This window comes from Apodemus sylvaticus, chromosome 14 (genome assembly GCF_947179515.1).
Source record: "Apodemus sylvaticus chromosome 14, mApoSyl1.1, whole genome shotgun sequence".
Taxonomy (NCBI): Eukaryota; Metazoa; Chordata; class Mammalia; order Rodentia; family Muridae; genus Apodemus; species Apodemus sylvaticus.
In genome coordinates, this window is record NC_067485.1 from 47407329 (window position 1) to 47425731 (window position 18403).

Below are 18403 nucleotides of genomic sequence, written 5' to 3' on the forward strand. Positions count from 1 at the left end.
AACAGGGGGAGGGAAGAGGGCTTATGGGACTTTCAGGGAGGGGGGATCCAGGAAAATGGAAATCATTTGAAATGTAAATAAAGAATATATCAAATAATAAATAAATAAATAAATAAATATTCCTTGGAATACACCAGATAGGAACAGGAAGGAGCAGTTAGTAAAGTGGAAGGTCTCGATAAATAGCAAAGCTGTTTTTTAGTGAATTTGGACTCTCAGTGCTTGTCTTGGTTTCAAGCATTTTAGCTTAGATAAAATGAAAGGAAAAATCATATTTAAAGATAACGGTTCCATCTTTATATGTCAAGTTATCTAAGACATTTTAAAAAATTAGACTCTTGCAATCCCTTTGCCTTGCAAGTATTTATTTTATTTTTAAATAAAGTCAACATGAATAGCTAAAAAAGAAGGAAATAAAGTTTTAATTGTTATTATTTCCATTTATCTAGAAGGTCTTTAGATCCAAATATGAAAAGAAAACATGCTTAACATAGAAGTCTCCACAGAATGATTCAGAATATAATCCATTTTCTATCAGTTTAAATACGTTCTTGTAGCTCTGAAGAGTAGAACCTATTAGTGACAAGTTTTTAAACCGATGATAAAATGGCTGACTAAATTTCTACCACTCTAGAAACATCTTTACCTAGAAACAATATTCTATTGGCAACCACTTTTTAGTCAAGTGAATGGAAGTCATAATCAAGCAGAACTTAGAGCAAATCTACCTATCAAGTCACTTCATTGACCAAAGGCTCAAACTTTTCCTTGTAAAGTTGAGATGCTAACAATGCACTCCCCTCTACTTGATTATCGGATTAAATTATAGGTTAAGATAGATTTGCCACAGAAGCCTTACTTGAGGATCAATGGTATCATTACTAAAATCATGAAAAAATTTACAATGATGTAAGTTCCTACTGGACAGATCCTTGACAGAATACTCTGCATTAATGACTAAACATAGACTATTTTGATGATTTCATTTGTTTAGTTAAGGACAGGAAATGTGCATAGCCAGAGAAATCTATTGTCCCTTGGAGAGTATATTTTGATTCTGTCAGTGTCTGAGTATGGTTATATAATATGGTTTTGTTACTTTATGGCTTTTGTAACTTAAGACAAAGGAAGGAATACTGCAGATAGGAATTGCATTTTCTAAAGACAGAAAAAACATGGAGACATCTGTTCACTGATGGCCTTCTTGGTGAGCTAATGAATTTCTTCATGGTCATACCTCCTGCGTGTTTGCCTCACCTCCACTCATAGTCCTGATCTGTGGTATTCAGTCACACCATGGTCGTTTTTTCTGTTTCATGAAACTCAGTTTGACCTGATAATGAGTAATTGATAATCTTGTATTTCCTTGGACTGAGAAGATTTCTTAATGTATTCAAGTAACACGTTATGGTAAGAGAAATGCCCTTTTAAAGAACTAAATTTTTGGTTTTGAGCTTCAAATTTCTTTGATACCTCTTTTAAAATATTCTTTAACTCTTATGTTTTTATGACCATGCACTTTGTATAGTTTTATTATGTAGTAAATTTAAGTGTCAAATGATTGGTTTTATTTCTCTTGGTATAATTAGTTTGGCCCAACATATTAGAGATATGAAAAGGGATGAAGAGTTGTTGAGAGCAATGCAAAGGTTCCCCATTTTATATTCTTCTGAGTATAAAATCTCTTTCTATGGTGTGTCCTGCTGCTTTATAGGTATTATTACTTGGAAAACAAAAGTACTAGGAAAGCACTTCTGTTAATTTCCTGTGCATTTAGTAGTGTGAATAAAAAGGAACTAGTTTATATCATGAAAGATGTGCATTTTTCCAAAGGTTCCAGAAGGTGCCTTCTGTTTCCCAGAGAAGTAGACCCAGGTCCCCACCCTTGTCATTGTCCGTATTGTTCTAGGACAGTTGACTGCACATAGCAGGGAGGCAGGGAGTGATGCTGGTGTTCTGGGTGGATCTATGCAGATCCAGTCCTGCACCTGTGCAGTGCTGAGAGCATGCCTACTTTGGCAGTGCCATTGGGCGCTAGCAGGGAGACTGAGGTGAAGCCAAGTGTTACTCATGCTAAGAAATAGTGAAGGGAACTCTCCCCAGTGTTTATTCTTTGGACAGGACCTTAGGAATTAGATGGGTCAAACTCTGATAATTTCTTGTCTCAGTAATAGAGCTGCATGTACTCTGAACCAACAGCTCAGATTAAGAAAGTTATCATCAAATCAATTTAAGCTGAGTTAAGAGCTTGTTCCCTAGAATTATGCACAAAGCCAATAAATGAAGCCAGTTCTCTTAATAAGCATGCAACCCGGTGTAGAAGTTAGCCCTAATTACAGACAGGATTATCATAGTATCTGATTCAAATGAGCCATGATGTCAGACTTTGAGAACTTGACTCAAATGTTCCATTTACACTAATGGTTATCCTAGAACCGGACAAATGCAGTCAAGTGCCCACTGCCTACTTTTACACCTAGCCTGTGCAACAAAGGTTGGAGATATTTTCTCTGTGTTTTCATATTTGTGAACATTTATTTTTCTGTTCTAGTCTGTTGTGTACTTGATACTTCTGTTAATATCTTCAACTGAGCCTTTCTCAGAGGACTCTGATACTATTTTCCTCCTGAGGTGGATGCTACTCAGTGAGGATAGCACAACTGTCCTCTGGTTATCTGTTTCTGTGACTTCCTGTAGCACATTGTTCTTGTCCACACCTTCATTTTTCTTTGTCACATCGGTAAAGACACAGTCTCATTCCTTTTTTCATCCACTTAGAGAATGAAGCACAAAGCTTCTTATACACTTATATCAAGTGCTAGAGAAAAAGACTTCTGAAGGAATATTACAATGATATTAGGAATACATCTCTCCTCTGCTCCTTTCTTGGGTCCAGAGCCTACACAGTTCTGGGAAGCAGATTCCAGTGCACTCAGCTATGCATGGTGAACAGCTATCATAGCCTCCATCAGCACAGAGGCTGTTTCAGGACCACTTCCTGTACAGGAAATTGTCTCTCTAATAGCCGTGATCTTTTGAAAGCAAGCAAAAACCGGCTGTGGTTTAACTGCTCCTATGTTGTTTTCTAATGCCTTAGCCACAGTTTGTGCTGCCCAAGACAGAGGAAGTTTGACTTTAACCATTTTCCAGGTAGCAACCACATAGACAGAGCAGATAACCAAAAGAAGCTTGAGAATGCAAAACTGCTTTGCGCCACAGCAGAGTCTTCCCATCTCTCTGCTCCCAGCACTCCCTACTGAGGCTCTGGGCTGTCCAGGTGGACTCCAGCAGGAGGCTGCTAAGAGGTTTTACACCACAAGAGACATGCCTGGTGCTATTGACCAATGGTATCAGCCACACATTTGATTGTGGGTATCTGTATCTGTCAACTGCTAGGTAGAGCCTCTCAGAGGACAGCCATCCTAGACTCCTGCCGATTGTCATGGTTCTGTTTCTTAGTGAAGATATAGTCATGGCTCTGTTTAAAGGCCAGCCAGCAATGGGACCTGGAGTGGTCTAGTCAGTTCAGAAGTATAAGGAAGCAAAACTAAATTCAATTTCATCTTTTTTATTATTAAGAATTTATAATAAAATTATTATAAATTCTGAGTATGTATGTATGTTTGTATACATGCATGTATTTATAGCCCAAATGCTGCACACCCTCTCAGTCTTTCCTCACAGAGCCTCTCTGCGTCCCTTCCTTCTCTTCTGAGAAGGTGAGACCTCCCTAGGTATCCCTGCACCCTGGTGCATCAAGTCTCTACAGGACTGGGACACATCCTCTCCCTCAGAGCCCAGACAAGGCAGCCCTGCCGGGGAATGGATACTACAGTCAGGCTATAGCTTTAAGGGAGAGTCTCTGCTCCAGTTGTTGGGGGACCCACATGAAGACTGAACTGTGCATCTGCTACCTATGTGCTAGCCCATGTGTGCACTTTTGTTGGTGCCTCATTCTCTGAGAGATCCCAATAGTCTAGATTAGTTGACTTTGTTAGTCTTCTTGTGGTGTTCCAATCCCATTGTCTCTGGGCCTTCAATCCTTCCCCCAACTCTTCCATAAGAGTCTCCAAGCTCTGTCCAATATTTGGTTGTTGGTATCTGCATCTGTCAGCTGCTAGATAGAGCCTTTCAGAGGACAGCCATTGTAGACTCCTGTTGGCAAGCAGAGTATCATTAATAATGCTAGGGATTGGTGTTTGCCCATGGGATGAATCTCAAGCTGGGCCAGTTTTTGGTTGGCCATTCCTCCAGTCTCTGCTTCATCTTTGTTCCTGTATTTCTTTTTGAAAGAACAAATTTTGGGTTGAAAGTCTTGTGGATGGCTTGATTTCCTTATCTCACCCCTACGGATTCTACCTGGCTATAGGAGATGGCCTCTTCAGGTTCCTTGTCCTTACTGCTAGGCATTTTGGCTAAAGTCACCTGCACTGACTCCTGGGAGCCTGCCCCATCCCATGTCTCCCGGACTTCCTAGAGATTCTCGTTCCATTCATTCTCCTGGCTTTCTGGGCCTCTCTCCTGTCTGCCCCCAAATCTGATTCTGCTTTCCCACTCCCCTTCCCTTCCCCAATCTCACTCAGGTCCTTCTCTTTCTCTGCTATGTCTGCAAAATTAATGATTTCCTTGTCTTTATTAGGTATATAGTATTCCATTGTGTAAATGAACCGCATTCTCTGTATCCATTATTCTATTGAGGGCCATTTGGGTTGCTTCCGGTTTCTGACTATTACAGATAAAGCTGCTATGAACATAGTGGAGTAACATGCTCTTGTGATATTGGGGAGCGTCTTTGGGGGTATATGCCCAAATAGTTGGGTCTTTGTGCCAGATTGACTTGCAGAGCAGTTGTGCAAATTTGCAGTCACCAGTAATGGAGGAGTGTTTGTGTTTCTCTTTTTCCACATCCTCACCGGCATGTGCTGCTGATTCCCGGAGGATGTGGAGATATTTCATTATCTTAAGCCTGGATATTCTTATTGCTTTTCCATGAGGAACTATGCTTGGTTTCACAGGAACTGTAGTTGATTGTGCAAAGCCCCACACTTTGTGTTAAAATATGAGTAAAGAGGACTGTTTCCATCCTACAAACCTACACTATACTAGGTAAGAGTGGAAGTGTTGATACAAACCAGCTAAGGGTCAGATCCTGCCATTCCCATGGGGCTTTGAGAGATCCCACAGTACTCCTTGCCACAGCTTCCCCTGTACAGAACACAGAAATTCTGTGCATCTCACTCTTTGTGATGTGTACCTCAGACAATGCATAATCCGCTACCTGGAAAATATACCAGTGATTTCCACCACTACATCATTCAGATGTCAACCACTTGGTTTGTAACTTTGAATGTAAACCTGAAATCACTTTATTTTATGAATTATTCTAAAGATGCATACATTTTAATGTGGGACTAAAATGTTAAATAATAATATGATGTGTATTTCAAAAGGCAATAGAAAAGATTTTGAATGTCCTCATGGCATAGAGATAATGAATGGATGTTTGAGGAAAAATGTATGCTTATCCTTTATGCTTAAAGACTACTCCATATATGTATGAACTCAGACATTTCATGGGATTTCATAAACATGTACAAAGTTTGTTATTCTAAATGAGAAGCCGATATATCTAAGAAAACCCAGATGAAGTAGCCAGAATTCTGTGAAATGTGGCTTCATGTTCAGGGTTCTCCCAACAAATTATGTGGTTCCCTGCATAAGGTTGTTGTGTTGACAAAAAAGTCATGGACTAAAAAGGTTGCATAACCTCCTCTTGCATCAGAAGTTACCCAGATTTTCAGAGTCTTCTGCAAGTGATTCAGGGTATGGATGAACTTGAGTCTCAGGATCCTACTCACATCCTCCCAGCATCACTGTGAAGGATTCTAGTATGCCTGAGGCTCACAGCCTCCTTTGTTTTTGCCCTCTCAGGAAGAGCAGCTTTAAACCAGAAAAAATAGTTCAATGGAAAGCAGTGTGGCTGTTCTAATTATAGCAAGTGTCACAATTACAGTTATTCTAAAGTAGATAGTGGAAGGATGGGGGAGCAAGAATCACAAGCCAGTGGCATAGGGCAATCATGGAGAATAAACAGATGAACTCACAAGTATTGAAGAAAACAGTCACTCTGTTAAGAAAGCAATGGGTACTTTTATATTTTGTGTTTTTTGATTGACTGTCTCTAAAAGATAGGATATGGGGTGCATCAACATACACACACTCTGTCTGTGTCTTTCTGTGCCCTCCCCTACAACACTGGAGATCAGAGAAATCTGGCTTTAAATTATGAGTGCTTCTTCAAAAAAGCAATCTTGATAGTGAGATCCACCCTCTAAGCTATGAACTGTGCGCCATAATTCTCTCTCTCTCTCTCTCTCTCTCTCTCTCTCTCTCTCTCTCTCTCTCTCTGTGTGTGTGTGTGTGTGTGTGTGTGTGTGTGTGTTTATTATCAGTTCTTTCTAAGGCAGAGTCTAGGGCCTGTAACAGTACTCTCGAGAGCTTGTTTGCACTTGCTGTTACTAATTCATTAAACATAGACAATTCTAGGAGACAGAATATTATGACTTCATCTTACAGAGGAAAGCTGTGCTGCAGGGAGGTTAGTACCTGAAGTTACTCTCCTTCATCACCCTTTCCTCTTTTGAGTTCTGGTAGCATTCAAGGGCCAGTCTGAGGATGAGAAAGCATATTGCTGTGAAATACAGGCACAGAACTGAGCATGGAACACAGGAGTCACGTTAGACATCTGTTCATTCCCTCAAAAATGGCAAAATCCAAATGAACGCCAAATCAGGTAGCCTTTAAGAGTAGATATGCTATTTCAATTGCCCATGACTCCTCCTACATCCACTGTGCTAAGAAATGTCATGACCATAGACTCTGAACCAAGCTTAAGAATGTGTTCTTAGACTCTTGTTACTGTCACTGAATGCCATGATAATTGTCATGTTGTTTCATACCACAACTTTCAATGTTACTAAATGAAAGTAAAGATGGACAAAAGTAGACTTCTAATTTTTAAGAAGTTTATTGCCTCTAATATGAAATACAAGGCACAAGAGTTAAGAAGGCTGTCCAGGTTGTCTAGGGTGGAGACTTTCAGGGACGGAGTTGGTTCAAGAGCAGCAAGGGCCATGGGTGAAAGCTGTAGGCTATGGGCACTAGAGCTTTGATGCTTCAGGCTTCTGGGGCAGGGGACTGCTGGAGAGGTTGGAATCGGGAAGAAGGCGAGCTCAGTTAGAGAGAAGCTGCTGAAAGTGCTTACAAAAGTTAAAAAATTTTTATGCCACACATGTACGTGACTTTACAGAAGTCAAAGCCAACAAGAAAAGGCAACTGGACCCCCACAAGGCAGCTTTATGACAGCAAGGATTAAACCCAGCAGACTTGCTGTACCACTCATCTCCTTAGGACCTCTTCTTATTGCCGCAGACAGCTGCTCTTCTAAGCAGAAGGAAGCTGATGAAGGCCAAGTAGATCACACTCTTGAGGAGCAGGAGGAGGTAGGTGTAGTAGGCAGAGGTGCTTGTGAACTGGAGCTGCAGCACATCTAAAAAGAGTTCTTTAATTAGCTCCATCTGCTTTTTTTGATGGCATAGTACATGTTACCAAGGAGAGAATAATAGGTATTAATTTCTGATGCCTTACATTGAAGAGCAGCTCTCCTCATCCAAACCTGAAACTCAAAACTTACCATTCACAAAAGAACCATGTATAGGGAGATCAAACCTGGAGAGTAGCTTGGCTAAACCCATCAGTACCCAAAATTAGCGAGTAAGGCGGTGACTTTAAAAGCCCAGACTTATCTTTTATCATGCTTTCTTTGGTAATTAAAAATAAGAGACATATGAATAAATATTTTTTTGTTAATATAGGTCAAGTTATACCACTGTGCTCCTCATTAAAGTCATTTACACTTGAATTGGTATTCATTATGCTGCTATGTCCCTGTAGCGACATGCTAGCTATAAATATCACTGTTTCTTCTGTATCAACCCAGACATTGAGACATCTTTAAATTAATTCATGGCAGTTCAAATACTGTTATACTCAAAAGGTTATTAACCTAGAAAACTGGAATACCCAAAACATAATCCACACATCAAATGAGGTACAAGAAGAAAGGAGGAGTGGCCCCTTGTTCCGGAAAGACTCAGTGAAGCAGTATTCCGCAAAACCAGAACGGGGAAGTGGGAAGGGGTGGGTGGGAGGACAAGGGGAGAGAAGGGGGCTTATGGGACTTTCGGGGAGTTGGGAGCTAGAAAAGGGGAAATCATTTGAAATGTAAATAAAAATATATCGAATAAAAAAATGGCTACTCAAAAAAAAAAAAGAAAGAAAGAAAGAAAAGAAAAGAACTGTATGTGACACAAAGAAAACATATACTAAAACCTACCATTGTTATCTTGCCAGCAATTTGTAGGCTTGTTACTCACAGCAACTAAAAGAAATGGCAATAAAAACTTGTTACTATGTACATTATTTGACAGTTCTCTGTGTGTCTGTGAATATGCATATATCTACTTATAAATGAATACATAGATGTTCTCACATAGACAGCAGTGTATTAAAACATGAGCCCCATAGTTAAATAATTAAATATATATATACAATTAGAGAAATTGGTATCATTATATGTAACACAATACACATCATTCAGATGTTATATTTCTGCACACAGAGAAGTAGAAATTCAAAGAGTACTTTTTCCTTTTTTACCCTAAAAGATATAATAGACTGTCTAAAAAAAATCTTCATAAAAAAGCTGCCACATCTTTCCAAACCAGGGATCCTCCCAAAACAACTGTTCAAAGTTCACTGATCTTTGAAGAGACTGGGGATTTCAGAGGAGAAACCCAGCCAGTGAACAGCAAACAGCTCACAGGTTTCATATTTGTTCATTCCTCACAGTTTTAGTAGATCCCTGAAGGCTCGGGACTATTGCTCAGTACCTGCGGTTGTGGCATACAATGAATTACAAGACTGTGAGACACTCTGCACGTTCAGCCCTCTGCCTAGATGTGCATCTGCGTACCTCACCGAGTAAAGGGGAATCCGTGGGATCTTACATCTGAAGTATTCTGAGTAATTTGGAAAAAGTATGCATTCTTCACTGTACAACTTCTCTGCGTTGGGACGCTGACTAATCCTGGACTACCCCATACACCCCTTTTCATCCCTACATGCGGTAGCACAGAAGGAGCTTTCCAAAATGCGGGCATGGCAAGAGATGCACTAATTACAGACAGCGACGTACTTGCCACCAGTATCCTCACTTCATCTTTATCTATGATGTTCTCTCTGACAGTGATACATAGCGCAATAAAGATCTGAAAATGTCAAGGCTGCCAGGTCCACTCCTTTTTTATAACAGGCTTTGACTCTTTCCCTTGAACATTTGGTTGACTAAGGCATTGGTTTTTGGAGGTTGAACTTTGTACATAATAAGAGTAAACAACCTTGCTTGCCTGGCAGAGCGTTTCTAATGATGGTATTAAAGGTGCAACCTCAAGTACAGCCTTTATCATGTTCTTAGTCACTTGTTTTCACATGCCATTGACTTTTAGCCCAATTAACAATCCTGGGGAGAGAGATGCGGGTATCATTAGATGTGGATATTTTGGATAATGACACTACGGCTTAGAAAACTTCAGCAATAAATTTCAACTTTTTCCCTAAAGCCTCTGCCAGCCTAGTACTATGGTAAAATACAAGATAAAACAAACGTAATGATGCCATTAAATGTCAAAATAATTTTTATTGATACATAGAAAAAGATTGGGTATTTTCAACACATTCTCTAGAAAGCTATATTTCAAAGGATATATGCATACCTTTCTTTATTGAAGGAAAGAAAATCTCTTGATCCACTCCTCCTTTGTTGTTCTCATGTTTGACAATACATCTGTGCTCTTTTCCCATTGACCTTTCAGGCACAGTAAGCCAGCTAAACTTCATGTATGTGTCCTTGGTCTTCAGCGTATCCCCTTCCTGAGAGTCCAGGATAGTATCACCATTCTTTTCTTTCCAATACACCCTTATGACATCAGGAAAGAACTTCTCAAGGAGACACAGATATGTCCCAGCCTTATGGAGATTTGTTTCAGCAGCAGAAGGAAGAAAAATGGTGGGCTTGGGGGAAATGTCTGTACCAAAGCTTTTGTCTGTAAAAGAGAATGCAAAGTTAATAAAGATAATAATGATGGTAATTACTATTATTGAGATAGAGTCTCCTGTAGTTCAGTGTAGAATCAAGCTTGCGATGTACCTGGGGATAGCTTGAGCTACTGATCCTACTGCATCTGCCTCCCAAGTGGTAGGATTACAGACTAAATCAGACACACACCACTAAATCCAGTCACTGGAAATATTATATAAACACAAATATCAAATGGTTAAGAACAATTTATTTCTTCACATACCTTTATTTTCTCATGGCGAAGCATAATTCATGCTGGGTAGATGGATGGGAGGGCGAGGAGACCAAGTAGCTTTTATGGTCAGCGTACAGAAGAAGCTTTTGTATCATTTCTAGCATGCTTCCCTGTCCTCCCTTGGTCACTTTGTCCTCTGGCTATGCCATTTCATGCAACCCGCTGTTCATTTTGCCGACTCTACAATGAGCTCTGCATTTCTTATATCTCAGTGAAATAGATGTCAGTAAGTAGCTTTTATTTTTTCTTTGCAACCGAATGTAGTCATTTATGTAAAGGAATAATCCTTCCATGTGTCTGTTACGGTTTGGACAATGTGCCCATTGCTTTACTTACAATATCACCTTTGGTTCTCACACAATCTTGCTGTTCTCATGTTCTCATCTGCCCTGTTTATTAAGCACTAAGAACAGTCTCTCATGTCCTCTTGCAGTATGTGGAGAAGCCAGAGTCCCATGTCTGAGTTCAAAGCCCAGACTTGTTCATAGCACACTTGATTGGGAGAAAAAGGAAAGTGTCTGTCTATTGAGTCTATCACCATCTTGATTATAATAATGAACCCCACACCAATGTCAAATGCTTTAATAATGACTTTACATACATTGTGTATGAATGTTTAATGGAAGTTCAGATGTCTGCAAACATTGCTAGGGAGATTGCCCAGTGCTCTCCAGCATTTGTAATTGCAGTCTCCTGGAAAGTGCTTCAGGAAGTCCTGCTTATAGCACTCTTCTTTCTAAACATTATCACCCTCAGCATTATCACCATGGCCAGCTTTGCCTTCCTCCAATTACCTAGAAAATATATTCCTTCCGTATCCACCCCTTTTGTTCCTACACCAAAGATGGAGGAACACCATAGTGATATATACAATAATATCAAAAGTACTATATTAGCCTAGTGCCCCTGATTCTTCAGATTTGAGAGACATGATGGTCTGAAATTCTTACAAGAATGGCACTTTGATCTTGACCTAACTGATTCATAATAAAAATTCTGTTAGCTGTTTTATATTTTTATAAAACATAACTTTTATTGTAAATAATTCAATCTCGATACATCAATGAAACCAAAATGAAAGAAGATGAGAAAACTAATTAAATAAAATTAAATATTATATTTAATTATATAAGAAAGTAAATATAAAATAAAATGCAGGGGTTATTAATGTTATCAACATTGCTGCTAACAACAGCATTTTTCTATGACTTGTGCTGGAATGAAATGTTGCCATCCCACGGGTAAAAGCTTTACTATTAATCACTGAATTGGAAGGTGTGGTTTGTAATTAAATCTAGGTCAAATAAGGAGAGAAATTGTGTTCCTCTACCCACCAGTTACAGGCTACTTTGTGATAGTATACCTGAGCTCCCAGTCTACCATCACAAGAAGCCTGCTGCTCTAGGACAGCAAAAGGAGAAGCCTAGAGTGTGCGCCAGTGCGTGGAACACTTTGTTTCTGCTGTCCAAAACAGTAGCTGTGCTTCCAGTCAGCAGTGAAACACATGAAACTGTATCTTTTACTGAAAGTTCTGGTACAATCTGGTTTCAGTCAGCTCACACCAAAGTATTCTTCAGCTGCTGGCTTGAATCTTTCATGAAAACTTAATGAAGAAATATCATAAGGCTGTTCTCAAAGACATCTCAGGATACTGCTATCTGCCTGATCTAGGAGGCCAAGAGTCCCGATGTTATGATTTAGTGGTAGTATATAGGTAGGCTTGTTTTGTGGCCACTTCTTTGCATTTCTCAAAATAAATGTCATGGACACACATCTCATATGCCCGCTTGGCAGTCAGAGGACAGCCTTGGTCCAGTTCTGGATTATACTTTATTTCAGATAAGAAGTTCTTGACATTTACCATTTCCTATTCCAGTGTAGGAAGGCTATGACCTTCTAGAGATTTCCCTGCCTCAGTGTTCCACCTTACCTTAGGAGCACATGTGGCTATTACTGCACACTACTTTACACTGACTGAGGATTCAAACCCAGAAGCACATACTTGTGTAGCAAGTACTTTATCCACCAAGTCACCTCCCCAGCTACTTCTCTAATTTTACAATGGAAAAATTATCACATTTGAAAATTGCTGGGCTTCGTTATTAGTCAATAAAACAAGTGCTGAACTATATTTTATTGTAGCCTCTGAAAATAAAATTTGGTGCTTCTATTTCTATGAAGGCCCTTCAGTTAATCTACACCCCTTGCTTTCATCTCCCATACCAGAATAGAAAGAGCACAGACTCCTAAGGTGTAGTCAAGTAGCCCGACCTCTCTGGACAGTATGGTCAAACTAGGAACAATTGTAAAGATGCTGAGACTGGCACTTGCAGCACCTGCCTCCAGCCTCTCTCCCTGATTTATTCTGCAGAATATCAGAAAATGTTCCTAAAGAAATAAGCTTTGTGCCAGGGTCAAGCGCTCCGTATGAATTAGCATAGAATCCACAACATCTGAAATTTATCTTGTGACTATGTAAAACACACAGCAATATTTTAGTACTTATATGAATATACAAAATTGGTTCTGTTAATATTAAATGTAGACAAAACTCAAACAAAGTCACGTCATGTCTAAGTGTAATCATGAATCCAAAGACTGAAAGCACTTTGCCTTGAAATGTGGGTCATGTTTGCAAAGGTCTACTTTTTCCAGAAGTTTCTGTATTTATTCCCTTAAAGGTTTGTCATTTATAGATAAGGTTGTGGCATAGAATGTAATTTAGAGTTAATTGAGATTTCTTTTTCATAGAGAAAAAAATAGCATGAATCACATATTTATGTATAACTACTAATAATTAGACAATAAAGGTGTTCTTATAAAAAGTCAAGTTGAAGAAAATGAGTGTAATAATGGTCAAATGAAGATGTAAATTCATGAAGAGTCTTTTTCATGGACACTGGACAGAAGTAGTTTGTGCAAACTACAAATTTTAAGAGAGAAATCTCCAGTCATATTTCAAGACTCAGAGTGACAGAAATTGGAACAGGTCACAATCTAACTTATAAGGAGTCAGACAAATAAGACAGGGATTTATTCACGTTATACATAATTTACAGTGAATTATGATTAAAACCAAAAAGGATTTCACAGTTTTTCTAGAAAATGTAGCATTAAGTTGTATTTCAAAATACATAGAAGAGCCATCGTCAAAACTCCATTTTTTGAGGACTCACACTTAAAAACCTTTTACAATAGCATCTTGAAGTAAAAATTTACTCCAATAATCTATGCACTTGATCCACAAAAACAACTTCCACATACACTTTTCATGTGTGAATATTCTAAACACAGAGCTTCAGTGTTTTCTGGAGGGGAAGAAGAAACCATTTACAAAGTAATTTTTGTTGTCATATTCAGAATATAACCTCAAAATTGACTCAGGCTAAGAATATTGTAGTCCAATACAGTAGATAATAGCAGATTTCTATTTTTTCTGAAACTATATATGTACTTTTTATCACTGAAATAAAGCAGAAAAAAGTTACTTACCAGAGGGAATTACTATGAGCTTAGTTCCTTCTGCAAATATCTTGCTCCAGCCCGAGCTATCACAGTGCTCACAGCTTCTACAAAAATCTGAACCTTCTCCAGACATTCATGCCTTGAGAAACAGGCTAAAATTTGTCCTGGCAAACTGATATTCTGGGTTTCTTAGAAAGCCATTGCATATAAATTGTGTGGTGTCTGATACCTTGCAATTTTCTTTACAAAATAAACTCATACACTGGTCTCTCTGGAGGTAGTGATAATTGAAAGCACCAACAGAAAATAGAAGGGGTTCAGTTGGAAAAGAGGAGAGTTGAGCTAACTGGTCCACAAACTGTTTTTTCTCCAAGTAACTAGAAAATTTTTTCTAAGAATTGCTTTGTTTTTAATATCCTGCAGTTGAGTTGTGTTGAAACTGCTCAGTGTTTACATCAAAGAAATAAGTTTTTTGTTCTCACAAGCACCAAGTGTTTCTTCTTAAGAAGAGGGGATGTATTTCTGAGAAGAGGAAGCACTATAGTAATTTAAAATAAAAGCATGCTACCACTTGAAAAGTGTGACCCAAAATTCTATATGTTCAAAGGGATGCCATTATTAGTTGGCATCGAGAACCATTATTTTAGCCATGCCAATGAAAAATGCAATATGTCATGGCTTATTAGAATAAAGAAGGTTAGGTAAAAACCATATCTGTAAAGTGTTGTAAAGTTTTATTGATTAAGTTATTTCATTGGCTGATGAAAAATAGTCTTTTGGCTTACAATTTCAACATTCTTCTACTAAGAATACTTATATACCATTTGTGCTTTACACAGGCAGGATATGTTCTCAGTTTCTGGTTTCCACTCTTATCCCTTGTTCCAAGACCAGGAGTAGAATTATTAGAAGTCTTAAGACTTATTTGTATTTATAGAATTATAAACTAATTTAAAATGCAAAAGAGACACTAAAGCAAAATCGCTCAGTGGGTAAAGGAACTTATTGCTGAATCTCTTGTTTGACTTCTGAGATCCACATGGTGGAAGGAAAGAACCAGCTCTGTTAGTTTGTCTTCCAATATCTGCATGCTTGCTGTGGCATGTGCATGTTCACGTATATACACATACATACATAAAATAATTGCAAATTGCAATGAGATATAAAATGTTTCATTGTGAGCAACCTGGAGCAGTGCTTCCCTGGCTTCCCCTCTGCCCAACTTTCTTTCCCCAAACTCCCATTCCCCTAAGGCCCAATGTAGGGTCCCCAAGTCTCCCGTCCTTCTAAGATTTTAACCCTTCTGCCTGATCTGAAGCATTTCTGACCTGAATCAGCACAGAACTTGCAGATGAAGCACTGTTTATTACTCTCTCCCACTTGAATACTATGCCCAACAAAGAAAAGCAGACACAAGACTAAGGTACTCAGATGTCTAGACATGTTCTTCACCAAGATCCGAGGCTCAGATACCTGCTCTGACAGAAATCAAACCCAATCCAAGGCACACCTCTACCACTGCCTCTTGAAAATGGGGTACTCCCCAACAGCCTGAGAACTGGAGGATGAGCTCAATCCTCCCTAGTACTGCATGCTCTCTCTCTCAGCCTCTAGCCTTCCCCCACTATGTTCCTCTGTGAAACCTCAAATGCCCTCTTTTGCAATTGGCTACACCTCTCATCTCTTAGTCATAAGCAACGCCACCTTTGAAACCAAGAAAGTCATCTGGAACTGTTGCAGGACCCTCCACCTGCCATGGGCAAACACTACTGAGAAGAAAAGATTTTAATAAAGAACCAGAGATCCTCCCTTCTTGCCCAAAATAAATGTTTCACTGCTTTTGCAAAAAATAGAGGCATATGTATCTTGCCAGTAACCAACAGCTCTCTTATTGGACTTCAACAAGAAATATACAATGCCTGGTATGGAAACCTACGTAACTACTTTAGAGCTAGAAAGGTCATGGTTGTTTGAACAGAGTCTCCAACTACTAACATATTTAACCAGCATAATTCCTAACAACAGTCTATAAATATTTGCCCTTATACACACAGATAAGTATAATCCTCACTCCTCATCAAGGACATTTCTCTTTGTAGCACATGGGGGAAAATTACAGAAAACCACAACTAATCAAAATGCAGAGCTGTGAAACACAATCCCTAACATTACATCTATAAACAACTCCCACAGCTACAGTTCAAGGAACATTATGGAAGAGAGGGCAGAAAGATTCTGACATCCAGAGGGTTAGTGCATTTGCTGTGATAATATGTCTACCTAGTAACACCAGAAGCTCTATTCATAAAGTCTTACCAACATGTCTACCCACATGCGTGCCAAACAATAATCAACTCAATGAATTGACCAAACTGGAAAGGGAAAAGCCCACAAGGTCTTAGCCCTACATAAAGAACTACAGAAAACTGTGTAAAGCTGAGAGTGAGACAGGTAGGTGGTCCTCCCCATGGAAAAGCACATCAGTGGATTGTCCACTTCTATCAATCAGCTCTGAAAAGACATACACGGGTAATTCTTATGTACTGAGAAGGATATATTTAGAAATATATATGTACATACAATACATATAAGAATGTAATAACATTTAATGACAAATGAGGCCATAAATATGAAGGAGAACAGAGGACTATATGAAAGAGTTTGAAGGAAAGAAAGGGAATGGAAGATTTTAATTAAAATACAATCTTAAAAGTAAATAAAATGAAAACAGAAAAATATAAGAACTATATATGAAAACAGATTATTAAGTTTATTAATTGTCTGCTAAAATCTGAATTCATGAAGAACCACAATTATAGTGAAAATCTACAATTATCAGGAGGGAAGTACCTTGTAAGTTTGTGTGTGTGTGTGTGTGTGTATGTGTGTGTGTGTGTGTGTGTGTATTAGCTACAATTTCATTCTGAACTACCATAGTAATTTACCTCTTTCTTTCTTAAATGAGAGTGCTAGAATTTGGATAGGCAAGAATATTATTGAATCTGTGAGGATTCATGAACATTAAATAACAAAATGTTTCAGCTAGGACTGCTGGCCATAATTTTAGTTAATTAGTAGGCTCAGGCTGGAGTCCTACAAGTGTAAATACAGCATAGGACAGAGTGGGTTCTTAGTGAGTCTGGACAATGTAATGAGTCCCTGCCTCAAAAATTAAAGATAGAGGTCTGGACTTCACAGTATAACACACATGACTCTGGGTTCATTCCAAGTACTGTGAAAATTAATTAATTAATTAAAAAACCACTAAAAAGACATTAGACTAATGGAATAATATAGTATTGATGTAAGAATTGTGAAATAATGAGATAAAAGTTTCATAGAAATGGTCAAATATTTGATTATAGATGATCAAAATATTAGCTATAGATGAAACTTTAGTGAAAACTACAAAACCAGTCAAGAAATTAAAGTAGACAAGCAAAGATGGAAAGATTTTGTTTGTAGATAAGGAGAACAAATATTGTTCAAATGTCTACATTGTGAAAAGTAATATACAGGAACAGAAGAAATGGCTTGGTAGTTAAAACCACTGACTGCTTTTTCAGAGGACCTTAGTATAACAATTTGTTGTTCCAATGGAAAAAAGATAGCCTTTTCAACAAATGGTGCTGGTTCAACTGGAGGTCAGCATGCAGAAGAATGTGAATTGATCCATCCTTGTCTCCTTGTACTAAGCTCAAATCCAAATGGATCAAGGACCTCCACATAAAGCCAGACACTCTGAAGCTAATAGAAAAGAAACTGGGGAAGACCCTTGAGGACATCGGTACAGGGAGAAAGTTTCTGAACAGAACACCAATAGCGTATGCTCTAAGAGCAAGAATTGACAAATGGGACCTCATAAAGTTACAGAGTTTCTGTAAGGCAAAGGACACCATCAAGAGGACAGATCGGCAACCAACAAATTGGGAAAAGATCTTCACCAATCCTACATCAGATAGAGGGCTAATATCCAATATATATAAAGAACTCAAGAAGTTAGACTCCAGAAAACCGAACAACCCCATTAAAAAATGGGGTACAGAGTTAAACAAAGAATTCTCACCTGAAGAACTTCGGATGGCGGAGAAGCATCTTAAAAAATGCTCAACTTCATTAGTCATTAGGGAAATGCAAATCAAAACAACCCTAAGATTTCATCTTACACCAGTCAGAATGGCTAAGATTAAAAATTCAGGAGACAGCAGGTGTTGGAGAGGGTGCGGAGAAAGAGGAACACTCCTCCACTGCTGGTGGGGTTGCAAATTGGTACAACCACTCTGGAAAGCAGTCTGGCAGTTCCTCCGAAAACTGGGCACCTCACTTCCAGAAGATCCTGCTATACCACTCCTGGGCATATACCCAGAGGATTCCCCACCATGTAATAAGGATACATGCTCTACTATGTTCATAGCAGCCCTTTTTATAATTGCCAGATGCTGGAAAGAACCCAGGTATCCCTCAACAGAAGAGTGGATGCAAAAAATGTGGTATATCTACACAAT

General features: G+C 38.7%; 1 gene segment (V, D, J or C); it reads right to left on the minus strand.

Annotated features, from left to right (window-relative positions):
- Window positions 1–7008: 7008 nt before the first annotated feature.
- Window positions 7009–14300, minus strand: LOC127664966 (T-cell receptor gamma chain C region C10.5-like). The segment is given in 4 exon segments: window positions 7009–7549; window positions 8396–8440; window positions 9834–10163; window positions 13926–14300. Coding segments are annotated over 4 exon segments (624 nt in total).
- Between the last annotated feature and the right edge of the window lie 4103 nt (window positions 14301–18403).